Source organism: Crocuta crocuta, unplaced genomic scaffold (assembly GCF_008692635.1).
Source record: "Crocuta crocuta isolate KB4526 unplaced genomic scaffold, BGI_CrCroc_1.0 scaffold55, whole genome shotgun sequence".
NCBI classification, from domain to species: domain Eukaryota; kingdom Metazoa; phylum Chordata; class Mammalia; order Carnivora; family Hyaenidae; genus Crocuta; species Crocuta crocuta.
This window is the reverse complement of record NW_027530512.1, coordinates 3,287,709-3,309,557: the sequence shown is the minus strand read 5'-3', so window position 1 is coordinate 3,309,557 and position 21,849 is coordinate 3,287,709. Positions and strand designations below refer to the sequence as shown.

The 21,849-nt window shown below is 33.1% G+C and overlaps 1 protein-coding gene across 7 annotated transcripts in view; it reads left to right on the top strand.

Moving 5' to 3' along the window:
- Positions 1-21,849, top strand: part of GPHN (gephyrin) — a 593,666-nt gene that overhangs the window by 125,818 nt on the left and 445,999 nt on the right. For all 7 annotated transcript variants that reach the window (XM_077767144.1, XM_077767143.1, XM_077767142.1 and 4 more), the window contains exon 2: positions 15,679-15,757. In XM_077767144.1, coding sequence (XP_077623270.1) covers positions 15,679-15,757 — 79 coding nt within the window. The remainder of the gene's footprint in view (positions 1-15,678; positions 15,758-21,849) is intronic.

Here is a 21,849-nt window from a genome sequence, read left to right as displayed (position 1 = left end):
GTTTCTGAAATTCCACATATGACTGAAATCACTAATTTCAGTCACTAATAAATCACTAATATCATTAATAAATCAATATTTATTTTTCTCTGAATGACTTATTTCACTTAGCATAATATACTCTAGCTCCATACTTGTTGCAAATGGCAAGATTTCATCCTGTTTGATCACTGAGTAATATTCCATTTTATATGTACACACACCACATCTTCTTTATCCATTCATCAGTTGATGGACATTTGGGTTCTTTCCATAACTTGACTATTGGTGATAGTACTAGTATAAACATTTGGGTGCATGTGCCCCTTGAATCAGCATTTTTGTATCTCTGGATAGATACCTAGCAGTGCAATTGCAGGGTTGTAAGGTAATTCTGTTTTTAATTTTTTGAGGAATCTCTATACTGTTTTCCGCACCAGTTTTCATTCCCACCAACAGTACAAAAGGGTTCCCCTTCCTCCACATCTTTGCCAACATCTGTTGTTGCCTGAGTTGTTAATTTTAGCCATTCTGACAGATGTGAGGTGGTATTTCATTGTGGTTTTGGCTTGTATTGTCTTCTTTCAAATAGTGTCTGTTCATGTCTTTTGCCATTTCTTCAAGCTGTAATCATCAAGACAGTATGGTACTGGAACAAAAACAGACACATAGATCAATGGCACAGAATAGAGAACCCAGAAATGGACCCAGCTAATGAGTATGGCTAACTAATCTTTGACAAAGCAGGAAAGAATATCCAATGGGAAAAAATCTTCAGCAAATGGTGTTGGGAAAACTGGACCACTTTCTTACACTATACACAAAAATAAATTCAAAAGGGATGAGGGAACTAAATGTAAGACAGGAAACCATCATAACCCTAGAGGAGAAAACAGGTAAGAAATTCTTTGACCTCGGCCACAGCAATTTCTTATTAGACATGTCTCTGGAAGCAAGGAAAACAAGGCAAAAAAGAACTTTTGGGGACCTTATCATGTTACATAGGTTTGTACAGCAACAGAGACAGTCAGCAAAACTAAGATGCAACTGAGGGAATGGGAGAAGATATTTGCAAATGACATATCAGATAAAGGGTTGGTATCCAAAATCTATAAAGAACTTCTCAAACTCAACACTCAAAAAATAGGTATTTCTCTTTTTCTGACAGACTTATTTCACTTCGTATTATACTCTCTAGTTCAATCCATTTTGTTGCAAATGCCAAAAAATTTCACTCTTTTTATGGCTGAATGATATTCCATTCTGTGTATATGTGTGCGCGCACATGTGTGTGTTTGTGTTTTTTTGTGTGTATGTGTGTTGTATCCTATATCTTCTTTATCCATTCATGTGTATTGATGGACATTGGGTTGCTTCTATTATTTGGCTATTGTAAATAATACTGCTATAAACAAGGAGGTGCCTGTATCCCTTTGAGTTAATGTTTTTGTATTTTGGGGGTAAATATCCATTAGTGTGATTATTGGATCATGTGGTAGTTACATTTCTAATTTTTGGAGGAAACACCATAATATTTTCCACAGTGGCTGCATACTTTCATTCCCACCAACAGTGCATGAAGGGTTCCTTTTTTTCACATCATCATCAACCCTTATTGTTCCTTGTGTTTTTTATTTTAGCCATTCTGACAGGTGTGAGGTAATACCACATTGTAGTTTTGATTTGCATTTCCTTGATAATGAGTGATGCTGATCATCTTTTCATGTGTGTGTTGGACATCTATAGGTCTTTGTTGGAAAAATTGCTGTCATATCTTCTGCCCATTTTGAAATTGCATTATTTGTTTTTTTGGGTGTTTTATAAGTTTTTAATATTTTGAATACTAACCCTTTTTTTGAGTATGTCGTTTGCAGATATTTTCTCCCATTCCATTGGTAGCCTTTTAATTTTGCTGATTGTTTCCTTTGTTGTGCAGAAGCTTTTTATTTTTATGTAGTCTCAGTAGTTTATTTTTGCTTTTATTTCCCTTCCCTCAGGAGACATATCTAGACTATGTTGCTATTGTTGTTGTCAGAGACCTTACTGCCTGTGCTCTCTTCTAGGGTTTTGATGGTTTCCTGTTTGACATTTAGGTCTTTAATCCATTTGAGTTTATTTTTGTTTATGGTATAGTAAATAGTTCAGTTTCATCTATTTGCATATAGCTGACCTGTTTTCCCAATACCATTTATTGAAGAGACTTTTCCCATTGTATAATCTTTCCTGCTTTGTCGAAGATTAATTGGCCTTATATTTGGGATTTATTTCTGGATTTCCTATTTTGTTTCATTCATCTCTGTGTCTATTTTTGTGCCAGTACCATACTATTTTGATTACTACAGCATTGTAATATAGCTTGAAGTCTAGAATTGTGATGCCTGCTGCTTTCCTTTGTTTTCCATAGTTGCTTTGGCTATATGGAGTCATTTGAGGTACCAGACAAATTTTAGTATTGTAGAGTTTTGTGAAAAGTGCTGTTGCTATTGTGATAGAGATTGCACTATATCTGTAGATTGCTTTGGGTAGTGTAGTCATTTTAATAATATTAATTCTTCTAACATGGGCATGGAATGTCATTCCATTTCTTTGTGTCACTTCCGTTGCTTTCATTAGTGTTTTATTTTAGTTTTCAGAGTACAGGTCTTTCACCTCTTTGGTTAGATTTATTCCTAGGTATCTTATTATTTTTGTTGCAGTTGTAAATGAGATTGATTCCTTAATTTCTCTTTCTGCTGCTTCATTATCAGCGTATAGAAAGGCAACAGATTTCTGTATGTTGATTTTGTGTCCTGCAACTTTACAGAATTCATTTATTAGTTTTAGTAGTTTTTGGTAAAGTAATAATCCACCTTTTTGCATGTGGATATCCAGTTGTACCATCAACATTTGTTGAAAAGACTTTCCTTTCCTCTATGGAATTGTCTTGGTACCTTTATTGAAAATTAATTGACCTTAACTGTCAGGGTTTATTTCTATACTTTCAATTTAATTCTCTTTATCTATATGTCTGTTGGTATGCCAGTACCATATTGACTTGATTACCATAGCATTATAATAAATTTTGAAATTGTGATTTGTGAGTCTGCCAAGTTTTTTATTTCTCACGTTTGTGACTATTGAGGATCTCTCTAATGTCTATATGATTTTCAGATCAGTTTGGCAATTTGTGCAAAATAGCCTACAGGAATTTTAGTAAGATATGTTGAATATGTGGATCAAGAAGAGTAATGCTTTCTTAATAATTAAATCTTGTAATTCATGAAAATAGCTTGTTTATTTAGGTATTTTAAAAAATATTTTTAAAAATTTTTTTTATTTATTTCTGAGAGAGAGAGACAGACAGACAGACAGAGACCGCGTAAGCAGGGGAGGGTCAGAGAGATAGGAAGATACAGAATCTGAAACAGGCTCCAGGCTCTGAGCTAGCTGTCAGCACAGAGCCCAACGCAGGGATCGAACCCACGAACCATGCGATCATGACCTGAGCTGAAGTCGGACGCTTAACCGACTGAGCCACCCAAGCACCCCTATTTAGGTATTTTTTAAGTGATATTTTTTAGGTTTCAATATGTAAGTCTGACACTGTTTTTTTAAATTTATTCTGAAGTATTCATTCTTGTTGATGTTATTTAAATGGAATTGTTTTCTTAATTTTATTTGCAATTGTTTATCCATGCTTTATAAAAATGTAATAAATTTTTAAAAATTAAATTAAATTTTTATTTTGAGATAATTGTATTTTCACATTTACTTATAAGATTTAATACAGAGAGATCCTCTGTAATCTCCATCTAGTTTCTCCAAAAGGTAATATTTTACCTTTTGTTACAATGTGATAACCAAGAGGTACAATGTGATAACCAAGAGGTTGATGTTGACCCAGTGAGGATATTGAAACACATTTCTATCAACACAGTGATCATGTTGCCCATTTATAAAACACCCACATACCTCTTAACTATTACCCCACTGGAACCCTGGCAACCACTAATTTGCTCTTCAGTTTTACAATATTGTTACTACAAGACAGTTATATAAATGGAATCCTACTGCATGTAATGTTTTAGGGTACTTTATTTTCTCAATGGATTCATCCAAGTTGTATATATTTGTAGTTTGTTCCTTTGTATAACCAAGTAATATTCTTTGGTATGAAAGTGCCACAATTTAATGTTCACTCATTGAAGGACTTTTGAGTTGTTTATAGTTTGGGCCAAATATAAACATAGCTGCTGTAAACATCCCAATACAAGTTTTGGTATGAACATAATTTTCATTACTCTTGGGTAAATGCTTAGGAGTATAGTTTCTAGGTTGCATGAATGTTGCATACTTATTTTAAAAAAATGTTTTTAATGTTTATTTTTGAGAGAGAGACAGACAGAGAATAGGTGGAGGAGGGGAAGAGAGAGTGGGAGAATCCAAAGTAGGCTCTGGGCTCTGAGCTGTCAGCACAGAGCCCAATGCAGGGCTCGAACTCACGAACTGCAAGATCATGACCTGAGCTCAAGTTGGACACTTAACTGCATGAGCCACCCAGGCACTCCTGCATACTTAGTTTTTAAAGTAATTGCCAAACTGTATTGCTGAATAGCTATACTGTTGTGCATTCCCAGTAGCTAGGAATGAGTGAGTCAGTTGCTTTATATCCTTGCAAGTATTTTAATGTCATTTTTAATTTTAGTTGTTCTGGTAATTGTGAATAGTATCTCTTCATGGTTTTCATTTGCATTTCCTAATGGCTAGAGATGTTGAACACTTTTTCTGTATGTATATCCTCTTGAGTAAAATGTCTTTTCATGTTTTCTGCCCACTTTACAGTTAAAATACTTTATTTTTTTTCTGTTGAATTTTAAGAGTTCTTTATGTATTCTGGATAAGTCTTTTGATAGATGGTTTTCTTCCATTTTATAGTTTTGTTTTCACCTTCTTAACAAGATTTTTCACACAGCGTAAGTTTTTAATTTTGATGGAATACAGTTTATATTTCCCATCATGGCTGGTACTTTTTTTGGTCAAATCTTACGAATTCCTTGCCTAACCCTAAGATTTTCTGTTTTTTTTTTCTTTCCAAAATTTTTACAGTTTTACACTTCACAATTAAGTCCATAATTCATTTTGAGTTAATTTTTATATAAGGTGTAAAACCAGTGGAGGTTAAAAATTTGCCTCTGGACATCCACTTGCCTTAGCTCATTTGTACAGGTTTTTCTTACTGAATTGCTTTTGCATTTATGTCAAAACTGAGTTGAACATATTTGTGTGATTCTATTTCTGGGTTCTCTATTCTGATTCAATGATCCATGTGTTTATCCTTTTGCTAAAGGATACTACATGGTCATGATTACTGTTAACTGTATAAGTCTTGAAATTTAGAAGAATGATTTACCACATTAGGTATTTTTTAAAAATAGTTTTATTTATTCTAGTTCCTTTGCCTTTCCATATGTGTTTTAGAATAATATTATCTGTATATACACAAAATGTCACAGACTTTGAGTCTGGAATTCTCTCCTGTCCAGTAAGAGAGCAGATGCAGAATTGAATACAAGAGAGGCTAATGCCCAGGAGGAGACAAGAGCCCTGAGTTAGAGTCCTTGTTCCTTATTTATTAGGATTATATGTGTGATGGATGTGCAGAAAGAGACAAACATAAAACAGTGATCATTAACGAATGTATGAGAGAAAGGGAGTTTCAAAGATATGTGGTGTTAGGGGTTAGGGTCAGTACAAATCAAAGTCCTAGTGCCAAGCAGATAGCCATTTACTGCAGGCACCATGCACAGTGTCTGTTTATCTTAACTTTTCTAAGGGCTAAGACAGATAGAACATGCTACCAGGGTTCACAAGGCATTTTTCTCACAAATTAGCTCTGAGGGCTTTCTCTCTGTAGTGGCTTTCCACTCTATGGTTTTTTTACTTAATGATAAGTTCTGGGTGCTTTTGCCTTGCTGTGGTGGCTTTCTGTCTCGACCTTTCTCGAACACTTTTGTCCTGTGGAAGTGGCTTTCTGCTCTATGCTTTCTTCTACACTGGGTGCTTTCACCCTGTGGTAGCTTTCTGCCCAAAGCCTTGTCAACCCATTGGTGCAAGCTCAGAGAATTCTTAAATTTATTCTTTACAACAAAACTCACTGAGATTTTAATAAGAAGCATGCTAAGTCTGTGTATCAGTTTGGGGGAGAATTGGCATCTTTACTGTCTTCAGTCTTTCAACCTATGAACACCATATGTTTCTCCACTTATTACGTCGAGATTTCTTTCACTAGTAGTTTGTAATTTCAGTATAGAAGAATCAGTATACATGATTTGTTGGTTATACATATGAGTATTTAATTTTCTTTCGAATGTTTGTTAGTGGCATTGTGTTTTTAACTTAACAATTCATGTTGTCATGGCTAGTATATAGAAATAAAATACTGTTGTATATTGATCTTATATCCCAAGATCTTGATGAACTCATTTCTATTTTTAAGGTCATGTCACCTACGATAAGGGACAGTTTACTTCCTTCTTTCCAATCTCTATGCCTTTTATTTCCTTTTATTGCCTTCTTGCATGGTCTAAATCTTCCATTATTTCATTGAATAAGAGTGAAGACCACTAACATCTTTGTTTTGTTCCTGACCTCCAGGGGAAAGCATATAGTCTTTTTACCATCAAGAATGGTGTTAGATGAAGATTGTTTATAAATGCTATATATCAAGTTGAGGAATTTTCCTTTATTGCTTTTTTATTTTTGAGAAGTTTTACATAGAGGAGTATTGAATGTTGATCAACACTTTTTCTACTTCAATTGTGTGATCATGTGATTGTACTTATTTAGCCTAATGTTTATATGCTGGATTACATTGGTTGTTTTTCAAATGTTGAACCAGCATTGCACCCCTGGAATGAACCCCATTTGGTCATGTTGTAGAATTATATTTTATATTGCTGAATTTTGTTTGGCAACATTTTGTTAAGATTCTTTTTTTTTTTTTTTTAAGTTTATTTATTTATTCTGAGAGAGAGAGCAGGAGAAGGGAAGAAAGAGAGAATCCCTATGAGGCTCCACACTGTCAGTACAGAGCCCGACATGGGCCTCAAACTCCCAAACTGCAGGGTCATGACCTGAGCTGAAATCAAGAGCCAGATGCTTAACCAACTGAGCCACCCAGGCACCCCTTGTTAAGGATGCTTTGAGTCTATATTCACATGGGAAATATTTGTCTATGGAATTTTGTTTTTGCTTTAGATGTTGGTGGGAACATGGCTTCCAGTGAAGCCATCCAAGCCTGGAGATTTCTTTTTTGGACAGTTTTAAAATTAAAGATTTAATTTCCTTAATATTTTTAGGACTATCAAATTATCTATTTCATATTGGGTTATTTGTGGTAATCTGTGTTTTTTGAGAATTGGTTCATTTCCTTTATGTTGATAAATTCAACTGTTTTAATTTTTTTTTTTTAATATTCCTTTATTACTGTTTTGATTTCTGCAGAGTCTGTAGTGATACATTATCTGATGCTGGTAATTTGTCTCTTCTCTCTTTTTTTATTTGTCAGTCTCGTTAGATCTTTGTAATTTGAATGTTCTTTTCTCAGATCCAGCTCTTTTAAGGCAGGTGTGCTGGTGACAGATTTTCTTCATTTTCTTTCACCTGAGAGTGTCTTAATTTCTCCTTCATCCCTGAAGGATATTTTCACTGGATATAACATGTGAGTTCACAGCTATTTTATCTGATCACTTGAAGAAGTGCTTCTTTCTGTCCTAACTGGTTTCTAATGAGAAATATGCTGTCATTTGAATTGTTTTTCCCTTGATGGCAAAGTATAGTTTCTTTCTCACTGTTTCCAAGAATTTTTTTCTTTTTCTTTAGTTTTCAGAAGTTTGAGTATGATTTGTCTTGGTATAGATTTCATTAAATTTGTCCTTTCTGAGGTTTTCTCAGCTTCTTGAAACTGTATGTTTGTAGTTTTTTGCGAAATTTGTGAAGTTTTCAAGCCATTGTTTTTTCAAATACCTTTTTCAGCCATGTGTTCTTTTTCTACTCCTTTGAGACTCAGATGATAGGAAAGTTAGTTTATTGTTATTTTCTCATAGGTCCTTGAAGTCTTGTTTATTTTTTTTCAGTCTATTTTTCTCAGGTTTTAAAATTTTTTGTTGGATAATTCTAACATTGTTACCATTTTGGTGTTGGCACCTGTCAGTTTTATTTTTTTCATTGACTTTGAGATCTTCCTGGTTCTTGTTACGACACTTAATTTTTTTATCGAAACCTGGACATTTTGTGTACTATGGTATGAACTGTGAATCTTATGTAAACTTTCTATTCTAACTGGCTTATTTAGACACTGCTTAGGCAGGTAAAAGGGGTAGGCACTGCTTCGTTACTGCCTGGTTGAGATAGAAGCCAAGTTCTTAATTTGGCCTTTTTTTGATACTTGAAGTGGGGCCTCCGTGGTATTGCTCAGTGGGTATGATATTTCTGGCTTCCCATTTAGTCCTCATTGATTTCACATTATCTAGGGTTGGTAGGAGAACCCTAACGGGCAGGGATGAAGCTATTTGGAAGTTTTCCCAATAACTTGAGTTTTGATATGACCTTTGGCCAGAGATAAAAAGGAATAGAGAAGACCATAAGTTAGGACCTTGATTGCAAAATCAGGAGTATATGTTATACAAGTGCACATGCCAGAAATTACAACATTAACTGACTTTCTATATTACGTGTTAATTCTACTGTGTTTCTTTAAACCAGAGTTCAATAAACTTTTCCATAAAAGGCCAGATAGTATATCTTCTAGGTTTTGCAGTCTGAGAGGCGAAAGTGAGGATATTATATATATACTGATATAACAAGAAAGACAACAAATTTCCACAATTTTTAAATTTATGAAATCCAAATATAATAATGAGTGTAATATTGTCATATGTATTTACCAATTTGAAGAATGGAAGGGGGGATAGTTAGAGTTTATAGTTACCCTGTCATTAATACTTATTACAAATGTTCATCTATTAATATTGCTTTGTATAAGAATTTTATCTTCACAAATGTCTTTTCACACAGGCAGGTATTGGTAAATACTAAATGAACTTATAATATATGACTTTATTTTTAAATGTTTATTACTTTTGAGAGAGAGAGAGAAGTGTGTGTGTGTGTGTGTGTGTGTGTGTGTGTGTGTGAGTGGGGTAGGGGCAGAGAGAATGGGAGAAAGAGAATTGCAGACAGGCTCTGCATTGTCAGCAGAGAGCCTGATGCAGGGTTTGATTCCTCTAACCGAACTGTGAGATCATGACCTAAGTCAAAATCAAATGTTGGATGTTCAGCCAACTGAGCTACCCAGGTGCCTCCTGAATGTATGAATTTAACTGAGCACATTAACTATTTGCAGTGTGTTTTTAGAATTCTGTTAGGATTTTTTTTTTTTTGCTTTCTTAGCAATGTAATAACATTGCAGAATAATCACTTCCAATTATAGATAAGGTGGAAACTCAATTGAAGAGTTAAATGGGTTTTGAAATATAAAATATTTCTTTGCACTTGCGTCACATTCAAATAATGCTGTTAAAACTGTAGTTTGAACTCAGAATATATATCTGCAAATGTATTGGGGAAGAAGATTTTGCTTCTTGTTTAAATTTTTGTGAGAATGAGACTATGTTTGGACAGCGCACAAAGTTCATAAAACAGCTTGAAATTACTTATACTTATTTAATTTTTTAAGTGTTTATTTATTTTTGAGAGAGAGAGAGAGAGACAGAGCATAAGCAGAGGAGGGCCAGGGAGAGAGGGAGACACAGGATCCGAGTTGTCAGCACAGACCCTGACATGGGGCTCAAACCACAAACTGTGAGATCATGACCTGAGCCAACTGAGCCACCCAGGTGCCCCAAAATCATTTAAAATTAAGACATTGATGGTTGTGAAATGATTATAGTATAATATGTTTTGCAAAACATTGTTTTGGCTTATAATTTTGGGTTGAATACTTTATTACCAAATTTCAATCACTGTTGTTTATCTTAGTTTGTTGTTATTTACTCATCCAGTTTGTTTGGTAATGGTACTTTATGCTTAGTTTACTTTGTTTTTTGAAGAATTCAGGGAAGTTTTAGCAGGTAGGAAATTGTAGTACTTAGGCATGTAAGAATATTTAATTCATATGGAATTGCAAGGAATATGAGTAACTGAAAAAATCTTGAAAAAGAAAAAACAAAGTTGAGGAACTCATAGTTCCCAACTTAATAACTCACTACAAAGCTAGTAATGAGAATAGTGTGATATTAGCATAAAAGTAGACATATAGACCAAGGAAATAGAATTTACTCCAGAAATAAGCCCATATGTGTATAGGTGATTGATTTTTCACAAGAGAGCCAAGATCATTCAATGGGGAAGAACTGCCTCTCCAACAAATGATGCTGGAACAACTCGATAAACACCATTTGTAAAAGAAAGATGTCAGACTCTTACCCTTACACAATGTACAAACATTAGCCCAAAATAGATAGAAGACCTAAAGAGTTAAAACTATAAAATAGTTAACAAGAAAGCATAGGGGAAATTCCTTATGACCTTGGATTTGGTAATAGTTTCTTAAATATGACATTGAATAAGAAAGAGACGAATTGAAATTCATCAAAATTGTAAACTTTTTGTACATTAAAGGACACTATCTAGAGGATATAATGACAACCCACAGAATGGGATAAAAAACTTGCAAATCATATGTCTGATAAGAATCTAGTATCCAGGTACAAGAGATCTGTANATTTTTAAAAAAAAAAAAAAAAAAAAAAAAAAAGAATCTAGTATCCAGAATATATAACTACATTACAACTCAACAACAGAAAGATCAACCACCCAATTAAATAGTATACAAATGACTTGAATAGACCTTTCTCCAAAGAAGATATACAACTAGTGTTTAGCACATGGAAAGATGCTCCACCCCATTTATCATTAGGAAAATGTAATCAAAACCATAATGAGATGATATTTTACACCCCACTATTATAACCAAGGAAAAAAGACATTAATGATTGTGGATGTGGTGAAATGGGATCCTCTTACATTGCTGGTGGAATGTAAAATAGTGCAATTGCTTTGGAAAACAATTTTGCAGTTCCTCAAAAAATTAAACTTGGAATTATCATATGATTAGCTATTCAATTTCTTGGTTATATACCCCCCAAAATTGAAAACAAGTACTCAAACAAGTGCTTGTACATACATGCTCATTCAGCACTATCCACAACAGCCAAAAAGTGGAAACAGCCCAAATGGCCAAAAAGATGATTGGATAGACAAAAGTGGTATTTACAGACAATGGAATATTATCTAGCCATTTAGAGGAATGAAGTAATGCAACATGCTACAGAGAGGATGAAGCTTGAAAATATGCTAAGTAAAAGAATCCAGACACAAAAAAATCACATATCATATGCTTCCATTTGTATGCAAATTCCAGAATAATTAAATCCAAAGAGATAGGAAACATATTATTGGTCGCCAGGGATTAGGGGAAGGGAGGAATACGGACTTGTTTAATGGGTAGCAGGTTTTTGTCTTAGGATGATGAAAATGGTTTTGGAAATAGAGGTAGTGATTGCATAACATTGTGAATGTACTAAATATCACTGAAAAGTATACTTTAAAATGGTAAAATTTGAAAAAATATAAATAAAATGGTTACTTTTGTATTATGTGAATTTCACCTTAGTAACTAAAACAGAAAATAGATTTATCTTGAAAAATGTGACTAAGAATTATGCAATCAGTTTAATTTTTCTTATGTCAGCTATTAATTACGTATGTTTAGAAGAGAATAAGCAAGTAACATGCCGAATTTTGGTGATATTTTAAAATCATAATATATTGACATTTTTCTACTAAACATTTAACTTTCACACTACGATCATAGAAGGGGACATTTTTTAGAAAAATATGTGGTGTTTTCAAGAACCGGGTCTTTTTGATATCAAAAAATATCTTTTTGATATTCGAGCATTTATATTTTGAAACACTTATATCAATATCTACCTTATTCTGTGAATGTAAACTATTGTTGAATTTGTTTAGTCTAACTTTAAATTAATTGGAATCTCTAGATAGTATAAACTTAAATTTTGTTATAATTTTCAATTGTTTTGACAGGACCATTTCTTTGAGATTTTATTTTACTGGGTATTTTGAAACTGTGGAATGAATGAGTTTTAAATTTATAGACACCTAACGTTTTAGAATTTTTGTTAGCAGACTATTTTAGGTTTCTTGCTCTGTTTTTAACTTAAAATTTGGATGGGACATGAATTTTAGAAAAGTGCCTTCTTTAGCAAAACTCATTTCACAGATAGCTGACTAGCAAGCCTTTAAAGGAGCAAAGGTTTATTCCATTTTAATTAAGCTTCCAAAACTTTCCCGCTCTTGAAGTGTATAACTAAGCTTTCATATTTGCCAAATTAGGCAAGAAACTTTATGAGAACAAATTTTATGATATATTATGGCTTCAATTTTTTAGTTCAGCTCAGCAGGAAACCAACTTTCTTTACAGTGTGCCAACATTTTATTTTTTTCCTTGGCCCTGTTCAGGAAATGATGTATTAAAGAGCATTTGTGTTAACATTGAAAAGCAAGAAATTTGTCTTAAAGCAACAGGTTGAGATCAGTGTCTGCTAAATATGGAATGAAAATTATATATTAATCAAAATCATTCCACTCATGGCAAAAAAATAAAAAGTGAGGAATATCTTTTTGGATTTAATTTAAAAAATCCAAATTGTTTTCTACTTCAAATGTTTTTAAAGCATCATGGTTTATATATATTATCATTAAATTCAGAGAGAGATCCAGATTTATAATTTTCAGTATTTTATTAAAAAGAAGGGAATATAAAATCCAAATAAAATATTAGGTAATGGATCTTTAAAAGGAGTAAGGTGAATGTCATATTATCCTTGATCCTTATGTAAGTTAGAAATGACTGTCTAAGTTATATATAATACAATTGTTAAATTGAAATAAAAATAATTACATAATATTTATGCTACAAGTATAAAAATATTGTATAAGTAAAGTTTTATTTTGCCCTTAATTAGGGAATGGATATTTTGTCAAAGTATATATACTTTTAGATTTCCAGTTTTCCCTCAGCATATTAATTATATCTTTCCACTGTCTTCTGGATTCCATAGTTTATGTTAAATACTCAGCTGTAAATTTTTTTTTTCCCTTTGAAAGTGATATGTCCTTTTTCTCCTCCTGTCTGTTTTTAAGATTTTCTTATCATCTTTATTTTCAGCAGTTTGACTGCTGGGTATTGTGTTATATTACTTTTTCCAATGTGGGCTTTGCTATTCTTCCTGAGTCAGTGAATTAGTGTATTGTATCAGTTTTGGAATATTCTCAGCTGTTTTCTGAAAATACCGCTTTTGCCACATTCTCTTAACCAAAGCTGGAATTACATTCTCTCAACTACAACTACATTGGGCTGTTTGATTCCCACATATTTCTTTTATTCTGGTTAATATTTCACTCCCCCCACCCCCGCCATCTTTGCTTCAGTTTGGATATTTTCTACTGATCTCTTCATGTTCACAAATCCTATGTTTTCTGTGTTGAGTTAGCGATAAAACTTACCCACTGATTTCCTAATTTCAGATATTGTACTTTTCAATTCTAAAATTACTATTTGATTTATTTTATAGATTTTAATTCTTTGCTGAAATTTTCTTTCTTTCGTCAAGTGTGAATGTTTTTCTACATATTCAACTTTTGTTAAATAAGTTTTTTGAAAGTTTAAGTTTTCTTAAATCCTTATCTTCTGATTCTGTATCATCTGTGGATCTATGTATACATATATACATACATATATATGTATATATATACATATATTTTTTTCTTTTCATTATTCGTCACATTTTGTAATTCCTGTTGTATACCAAATACCATTTATTATAGTATCATAGACATTAATGTAAGTGTTATTTAGTGTTAAGTGTCAATCACTTTAACTCAGTTTCAAATTTAGCTGGGTAGAGCGAAAACTTTAGATATATCCTTCTGTTATCCTCTGGTTTTAAATGTCTTTAAGGGAAAACCTGTTGTGTTGCAGATATTTCTGATGTGACTTTGTACTTAGTGTGAAATTATGAGAAATTTTACTTTATCTTTTGAGTTCTGTCCCTTTCTACTACCCCCCTACACCTCCCTCCTTACTTTTGGTTGAGTGCAAATTCTTTTCAGGGGAGATCTGAAGTTCTACACTGAAAGTGATAGGTTCCTCTTACTGTAGTGTGACTTTGACTCTTAATCACCACAGTACTATAGAAAACATTATTTGCCCACTGGCCTATTTTTTACTCCTCATTCCAAATCATCTTGTGCAGTCCTGGCCCCCAGCAAATCTTCCAGCAGAAGACTATGTTTTAGAGTTTCAGTGGATTTTAGTCTGTCATGCCAGCCACTGAACCATCAAGAACTATGCTGGTTTCTCTTTTTCCTAGTCGTGTCCCTCTTTCTGACTCATAGATAGTACATGGCAAATCCTCCTAGAAATGAAAACAATTAGAAAACTTGACTTACCTAAGAAGAGATAATACTTTTCTCTTCGTTTACCCTTATTAGCTCACATTGTTGTCTGCCATCTTTAAAAATATAACTTGGAGAGACAACTTATTTTTTTTTTTCTAGTTGTGGTGGAAGCAGTGACTTGCCACTATGTGCTGGTAATTTAGTCTTATAAAAGTAAGAACAAAATTTAGACCTATGTGTTTAGTCTATTATGTGTTGTATTTTTTAATTATTTTAATTTTTAAATTTTGTGTGAACCCAGGTTAGTTAACATACAGTGTAATAATGATTTCTGAAGTAGAATTTATTGATTCATCTCTTACATAGAACACCCAGTGCTTATCCCAACAAGTGCCCTCCATAATGCCCATCACCCATTTTGCCCATCCCCCCACCCAGCACCCCACTAGCAACCCTCAGTTTGTTCTCTCTATTTAAGAGTTTCTTATGGTTTGCCTCCCTCTCTGTTTTTATCTTATTTTTCTTACCTTCCCCTATGTTCATCTGTTTTGTTTCTTAAATTCCATATATGAGTGAAATCATATTATATTTATCTTTCTCTGACCTATTTCACTTAATATACTCTAGTTCATCCATGTTGCAAATGGCAAGATTTCATTCTTTTTTGATTGCTGAGCAATATTTCAGTGTGTGTGTGTGTGTGTGTGTGTGTGTGTGTGTGTGTATCACATCTTTATCTGTTTGTCAGTTAACGGACATTTGGGTTATTTCCATAACTTGGCTATTGTTGATAGTGCTCCTATAAACATTGGGGTGCATGTGCCCCTTGAGTCAGCACTTTTGTATTCTTTGGATAAATACTTAGTAGTGTAATTGCTGGGTCGTAAGGTAGTTCTATTTTTAATTTGGGAGGAATCTCCATACTGTTTTCCAGAGTGGTTGTGGCTGTATGTGTTGTATTTATATAATGTTTATATGCTTAGATTATTGGTTTGTTATTGAATATTAATATCTGTTGCTAAATCTACTAGGGCCCAGAAGTTGATCGACATTACTGTTTGGAAGAATGCTATATAGAGAGCTAGTTTTAATTTAAAATTCCATTTTGTCAGTAGCAATTGAAATAAAAAATAAACTGAAATTAATTTTCTTTTTCTTTCCCCCTTTCCTGTTTAGTGAGTGATAGTTGCTTCAGGAATCTCGCAGAAGATCGCAGTGGGATAAATCTCAAAGATCTCGTACAAGATCCTTCTTTGTGAGTATTTGGTTTTCAGTACTAAGCGTAACTTCATGGTTGGTGTGACTTTTTTTCAAAAGAGTTGTAACTAAGAATTAATTTAAGGTTGAGTAATTTTTCTTTTCTTTCTCTCTCTCTTTTAAAAAAATTTTTATTTTAGTGTTTTATTTATTTCTGAGAGAGAGAGAGAGAGAGACAGCATGAACAGGGGAGGGTCAGAGAGAGAGGGACGTGCAGAATCTGAAACAGACTCCAGGTTCTGAGCTAGCTGTCAGTACAGAGCCCGATGTGGGGCTCGAACCCACGAACCATGAGATCATGACCTGAGCCGAAGTCAGATGCTTAACTGACTGAGCCACCCAGGCAACCCCCTCTCTCTCTCTCTCTTTTTTTTGTTTTTTGTTTAAAACTTATTTATTTGTTTTGAGAATGAGAGAGAGCACGTGCAAGTGGGGAAGGGGCAGAGAAAAGGAGAGAGAGAATCCCAAGGAGTTTCTTCGATGACAGATCAATGTGGGGCTCAGTCTCACAAATTGTGAGATTATGACCTGAGCCAAAATCAAGAGTCAGATGCTCTTAACCAACTGAGCTACCCAGGCACTCCAACTTTTTCTTTTCTAACAATTTGAGTTACATATAGTGAAGTACATCCAATAGTTTCAGTAGAAGTGAAGACATAGAATAGTTTCTTTTAGAAATAGATAGTAGAAGAAGACATAGCATTACGATTAACAATTGACTTTCCAGGATTCTATACTAATGGTTGATCATATCCTGCCAGTGTGTCAGTAGATACTGAACAGGGAAGATGATACATAATTTATTTGCTGGGAAGGTGCAATTGAATTTGCTCACATTAATTTTAAGTTTCTTTTTTTAATGTTTTATTTATTTTTGAGAGAAAGAGAGAGACGGTGTGAGCAGGGGAGGGTCGGAGAGAGAGGGAGACACAGAATCTGAGGCAAACTCCAGGCTCTGAGCTAGCTGTCAGCACAGAGCCCAATGCGGGGCTCGAACCCACGAACCGTGAGATCATGACCTGAGCCGAAGTTGGCCGCTTAACTGACTGAGCCACCCAGGTGCCCCAGTTTTAAGTTTTTTAGTAATTTATAATACTTGTAAGAACAATTACAAACATAAAAAAATATAAATAATATTTTGAATATTTAAAATATATTTGTAGTATTTTACATTTGAAAGCCTAATAAGTAAATAATTTTTGCAGAATTTTATAGGTTTCAGTTTTTAATGTTTCTTACTAGTGTCTCTATTTTTATGGATTAATTTTTCATAATTTCATATTTGCTATAAATTATGCGTCCTATCTTCTATATGAACATACCTAGATGATCTTACCATCTGGTAAGATCACCTTTTATTTAAAAAAAATCAAGACCAGTTAAGCCTTGGGAAGTAGAGAAGAAAGAAATTGAGTATTGATGGATGCTTTTTTTAATGATATGTATAATGCATTCAGTAAAATATATTGTAACAGGAAATCATTCACATCACATATAATCTATACTCCCAGAAGTTTTACTACTAATTCATTGAGTATGTTGTGATGAGTGAAACACAAGCATGTGTTGAATCTGAATGATACTGATTCTTTAATTTTCCAGTTATTTAAAAATATATAGTCATAAGACATAGAATCTTGAAAATGACTGAATCTTGAAGTTTATAATGTAATGAATTTACAAATGAGTTTCCATACTCAAGTCTTTCAATTTTTTCTTATTAATTTGTTTCTCTTTACCTCAAAAGGAATCAGTATTCTTTCTCCATGATTTTTATTCCAGTGAAGATTGACATTTGTCCTTTTAGCCTATAATTATTTAATCAAGAATATAACTATTTTATGTGGATGTAAATATTCCAGGTAAATTAATGTTGAATGACATTTATTTGCATGAAGAGCTCTATTTTCCTTATGGATATGGGAGGAAACTTTAATTTTTTTGAAAGATTTCAGCCATTTGAATGAAGAACATAAATTATTCCATTATTGTACTATTTGTAAGGCATAATTTTGGTCACAGTAGTATTATTTATTTGTGTAATATAGTCTTTGTGGAAAAAATGTGTTCATGTAGACTTTAATAATATAAAAGCCATGGAGAATTATACTTGAATAATTGATTACAGCAATGATTTATAGTGTTTTGAGAGATTCTGATACTTCTTCCAAGAGTATAGAATGATATTCATCATGCACTAAATTTTAAATTCAGTCTTCATATTCTTAGAAAGATTTTTCTCATATCACTACTGTATGGGTTGAACAAAATTATTCTAAGTCTTTTTTTTAAATAGCATATATCTTAATTTAGCATCATTCTTTTAACTTGGCATTTGTCTCTTAGCATTAGCCTTGAATGTAAGAATTTAGTGAGAATTTGTTTTTGCTTTGCCACTTGGATTTGGAATGAACTTTTTAAGGAAGAGTTGTCAAAGTGTACTATTAGTCACTCCAGTTCATAATTTAGGGATATATTTGTTCCTTAGCAAAATTCTTTAAAGAAGGAAATGTTATGTAGAAAAATAATGTATTTGTTTTCAGTTGTTATGATGGGAAATATCTGAGTTGTCATTCTATAGCAATATTCACTTAGTAGATACCACATGGGTAAGGATTTTTCTTTTTCTTACAGTCATTTACCTCTGTCCTAGACTCCTGGCAGAAATCTTTACTATTTGTTTACTGATTAATGCACACTACATAGTTGTATAGGAGTTGAATTGTTTATGTTGCAATATCCAGTTGAAAATATGTTGGAAATAATGTTTTTACATTAAAAAAAAAAACCTTCTCCTTATAAAAGTCACTTTGATGAGTACTCCACACTAGTGTAAGGTTTGTTAAAATTGCATATATGTTATTTTAATAAATGCTCCAAAAAATATTATAGTAAGATATGTGTATTTAATGAATGCTTTATGTGTTTACCTTTTTGGTAGATTTGTATTATGACTTACCTACCTGAATTGCTGATGCTGAGAGTAGGTGATGTGTAAAGAATAAATAAGTCTTCTAATCACTAAGGCTGTTAAAAGGAAGACAGAATAAAGAAAGAAAAACTAAGCTGAAGAGATCCCAGAGTGTCTGGTCAATATTGACACTTAGAGCAGTATGTTGTTTGTTGTAACTGGATAAATGAGCAGGTATGGAATTTCTTTGGACAGAGTACAAAAGTCAAATCAAATGTGTGTGTGTGTGTGTGTGTGTGTGTGTGTGTGTGTCTGTAAATGGATGAATGAAGTTTTAACGGTTTACTGCTTCAAAGGAGAATGAAAAAGCAGAACAAGAAGTGACTAAATCACACTTTTAAATCTATGTTAGGTAATTGAATAATGTGATAGGTCCTCTGTAATTTATCTAGATGTGTATATTACACTCCTTAAGTTTGTATAGTAAAACTAATTACTGGGGTACCTGGGTGGCTCAGTTGGTTACGCAGCCGACTTTAGCTCAGGTCATGATCTCGTGGTTCCGGAGTTTGAGCCTCACATCTGGCTCTGGGCTGACAGCTCGGAGCCTGGAGCCTGCTTCGGATTCTGTGTCTCCCTCTCTCTCTGCCCTCCTCTGCTCATGCTCTGTTTGTCTCTCAAAAATAAATACGTGTTAAAAAATTAAAAAAGAAACTAATTATTGGGCTTAATGAACTGAGTGAGCTATGATATAAGAACATGATGGAGAGATGCTAGGGAGAAAAAGAAGAGAAGGTTGTGAATCCTTAAGAAAGACTTTCTGGGCTTATTACTAACTTCTGATCTGTTTTAATAATTAGAGCAGAATGTGACTTGTCGGAAAATTGAAGTAAAAGGGATAGATACTTGAAAAACTCTCTTTTTGGTAGTTAGTCTGAGAATATTTGTTCCTATCACAATCCTGCAGACGTTAAGTGTAAGACCAAATAGAGGAACTTGACATTCATTTCTGATGAATATGTTTAAGGATTTGTTTGAAGTATTAATTTTCATGTATGTTGAATTTTGAAATAAACAATTTAACTGTTTTAATAGTTCAGCTTATATTTAGGCTTATAAATGTTTTAAGACGGAATTCCTTCCTCTGTGTGTAAAATTTGTTGAGTTGTATTATAAGACCTTTTGTTTTAATTATGGTCTCTCAATAGCACATTGAAAAGCATTATCAAATTTAACTTGATGTTTCAACATATCAGAAACATATCCAATATGGTACATACTTTTCATGATATAAGAAGTTATTCTTAGCATGATATAATTAATTTTTGTTTCTTTAAATGGAGAAATGCATGCTATTTGCATTATAAAAAATCATTTATGTTGCTTTTTTTAATCTATGCCAGAGAGATGACATTACATGCAAATGAAGCACTGTATATAATGTTCTTTGAGATATATTTAGTTTTGTTCTTTATAGAGGTAATTCTCAAAAATACTTTTAAGTCCCTATTGACTATGTGCTGATGATGAAAGATAAAATACATTACCATATTTATACTTTAGATTTCCTATTGCTTACTTATAATCTATTTAACACAAGTAATTATTTGAACTCAGATTCATTTATAGAAATTATTAAAGCTGTTTAAGAATCAAAAGAGGAAAAGTAACTTAAGAATGGAAAGGACTAACAGAATTGAACATCTGTTTGTATAAATCATTGTGTTGATGGTGATTATGTTTATGGGTATGGTGGTCATGTGTTGTTCTTTTTTAATTTGAAAAAGCTTTAAAAAATTTGGGACCATCCTGAGGCACCTGGGTGGCTCAGTTGGTTAAGCGTCCGACTTTGGCTCAGGTCATGATCTCATGGTTCATGGGTTTGAGCCCTGTGTCAGGTTCTGTGCTAACAGACAGCTAAGAGCCTGGAGCCTGTTTCAGATTCTGTACCTCCCTCTCTTTCTGACCCTCCCCTGCTCATGCTGTCTGTCTGTACGTCTGTCTCTCTCTCTAAGAAATAAATAAAACATTAAAAAATAAAAAATAAATTTAGGACCATCCTATATGTGTGTTATGTAAGGTAGTTATAGAAACAGTTGTTTAATTCATAGCAGAATTGGCTATCTATTGTCACTAGAAATATAATTCATAATGAATGCAGGATACTAGTAGTTTTCTTTATAGTCAAATAAGGAAAGTTTATATTCTTTGAGAATTTTGCACAACACGACAAATATACCAGTCTTTGGGTTTTTTTTCCCCTTTATGGTACTCAGGGTATATTTTCAATTGTCTCAGTAATACCAAGATTTTGAAAAAAGATATTACCAATTTATAACCTTATGATTAATAAAAAAGGGTGATTCAATAAAATAGATCTTAATTCTGAAGTCTGAATAAATTATGGATGGATAAATACTTTTTCTCGTCAATCTTCTTGGCTGTTTCCTTTAATTGACATGGAATAGACATAATATAATATTTATCATCTCAACCATTTTTAAATGTAAAGTTCAGTAATGTTAAATATATACACACTGTTATACAACCAATCCTAGAAGTTTTTCATCCTTCAGAACTACAAGTCTATACTACCATTAAACAATAATTCCTCATCCCTCCAACTTCCAGCCTCTGGCAACTCATGTTGTACTTTCTGTTCTTATGATTTTGACCATTGTAGAAATCTTATATAAGTAGAATCTTGCAGTATTTGTCTTTTTGTGACTGGTTTATTTTGCTTAGCATAATAGTCCCAAGGGAATTCTTGCATGTTTTAGCATGTGTCAGAATTTCCTTCCTTTTTAGGGATGAATGATATTTCACTGGATATAGGTACACCACATTTTGCTTATGTTCATCTATCAGTGAACACAGGGTTGCTTCAATCTTTTGTTTATTGTGAATACTACTGCTATGAACATCGATGTGCAAATATCTCTTTAAGATCCTGCTTTCAATTCTTCTGGTTATATACCCAGGAGCAGAATTTCTGTATCATATGGTAATTCTGTATTTGATTTTTGAAGAACTGCCATACTGTTTTTTCCATAATGACTGCACCATTTTATATTCCCACCAACAATACCCAAGGGGTCCAATTTGTCTGCTTCCTTACCAACACCCAATATTTTTTTGATTTTTATGGTTTTTGTTGTTGTTATTGTTGTTGATAGTAT